The sequence below is a fragment of the Plasmodium gaboni genome, chromosome 6, assembly GCF_001602025.1.
Source record: "Plasmodium gaboni strain SY75 chromosome 6, whole genome shotgun sequence".
NCBI classification, from domain to species: domain Eukaryota; phylum Apicomplexa; class Aconoidasida; order Haemosporida; family Plasmodiidae; genus Plasmodium; species Plasmodium gaboni.
In genome coordinates this window covers 975034-976680 of record NC_031486.1, presented here as the reverse complement: position 1 = coordinate 976680, position 1647 = coordinate 975034, and the positions used below count along the sequence as shown (strand labels likewise).

The window sequence follows — 1647 nt, the reverse complement described above, 5'->3', positions numbered from 1 at the left end:
ACAAATGGAAAATATATTTTTAATAAAAACAATGCATTGTAAATAAATATAAATCTTTCATATTAATTAATATATTTTTATACACATGTGAAGTTTTTTTTTTTTTTTTTTTTTTTTATTTGTTTTTAATTTAAAAATATATAATAAATTATAAAAATTTTAAAAAAATAAAGACATTTAAAAAAAATATAAAAAAATTTAATTTTATATATACAAAAAAAAAGAAAATTAAAAAATTAAAAAAAATTTGATATATATATATAATATATATGTGTACATATTTTTTATTATATATATTTGTGGACTATGGCCTTTTGGGTAGGTGATTCACTGACACTTATTTCTATATAATGTATTTGTCTTGATTTTAAAAGGGAAACATCCATTTCTTCTATTAGTTGGTTGAGAATATATTGCCCAATTTCTTCCGTAGAAGAATGTTTAATAGGAAGTTTTATACAATCTGTTTCTGGGAAGGAATATTCTGAATTATCTTCACATATGATTTTTATATTATTTTTTTCTTTTTCAAATTTTAGCACATCACTATATATAGGTAGTATAAAATGATGATCTAATTTATTACACACTTTTTTTACTTTTTCTTTTAATATAGAAAAATCTATTACATATCCATCATCTCTTACATATCCTCGAACTTTTAAAGAGACATTATAATTATGACCATGTAATGTTTCTCGAAATCCATTATATGCTATAAAATGTGCACAATTAAATGAAAAAGAAGGTGACTCCACTGAAACTTCTGCAGAATTGTTATCTGAACTCAGTGCTTCCTCTTTCATCTTTTTCTTACCCTTTAAAAACTAATTTTCACCATATAGTAACAATATTAAATATATATATATATATATATATATATATTTTAAATGAATAATTTATATGATTGTTAATAACAAAAAGGGGATCTTAACAATAAAAAAAAAAAATATATATGTATATATATATATATATATATATATATATATATATATATTGTTTATATATTTAATATTTCTATAATAATATATAGAATAATTAAATATAAATATAATTAATGTTTACACTTTATATTAGAAAATAATTTCTTCTTTCTTTTAAAATACTCACAAAGATCTAATTCTAAAATAGAGAAAAATAAATAATTTATTCATTAATTAATTAATATTATTTTTTTGAAAATATTTCAAAATTTTTCTTTGGAATATATAAAAAAAATAATAATAAATAAATAAAACGAATAATTAATCTAATGTATTATATCTCAAAAAAAAAATATATATATATAGAAACAGTATAGATAAACAAAACAAATTTTTTTATTTTTATATATTATACTTTTTTTTTTTTTTTCTATAGATCACCCTTTTAGGGTAATTTATATATTATATATATTATTTTGTGGGTTATAAATATATATATATATATATAAATATATATATATATTAAATAGAATCGTCCTCCTTGAATAATGTATGAAGGAAGAAAAATAAATAAAAAATAATATTATATATATATTATATATATATATAATTTTTTTTTTTTTTTTTTTTTTTTTTTTCTTTTTTATAAAAAAAAAAAAAAAAAAAAAAAAAAAAAATTTAATTAACTTAAAAAAATTAATAAATAATTAAAAAAAAAAAAAAT

At 15.4% G+C, this 1647-nt stretch overlaps 1 protein-coding gene across 1 annotated transcript; it reads right to left on the bottom strand.

Moving 5' to 3' along the window:
- Positions 1-287: 287 nt before the first annotated feature.
- Positions 288-806, bottom strand: PGSY75_0628000 (6-pyruvoyltetrahydropterin synthase; the record flags this gene model as incomplete). The annotated part of the gene is made up of 1 exon (XM_018784860.1): positions 288-806. One exon carries the CDS (start codon positions 804-806, stop codon positions 288-290), a length of 519 nt encoding a protein of 172 aa, XP_018642914.1.
- Between the last annotated feature and the right edge of the window lie 841 nt (positions 807-1647).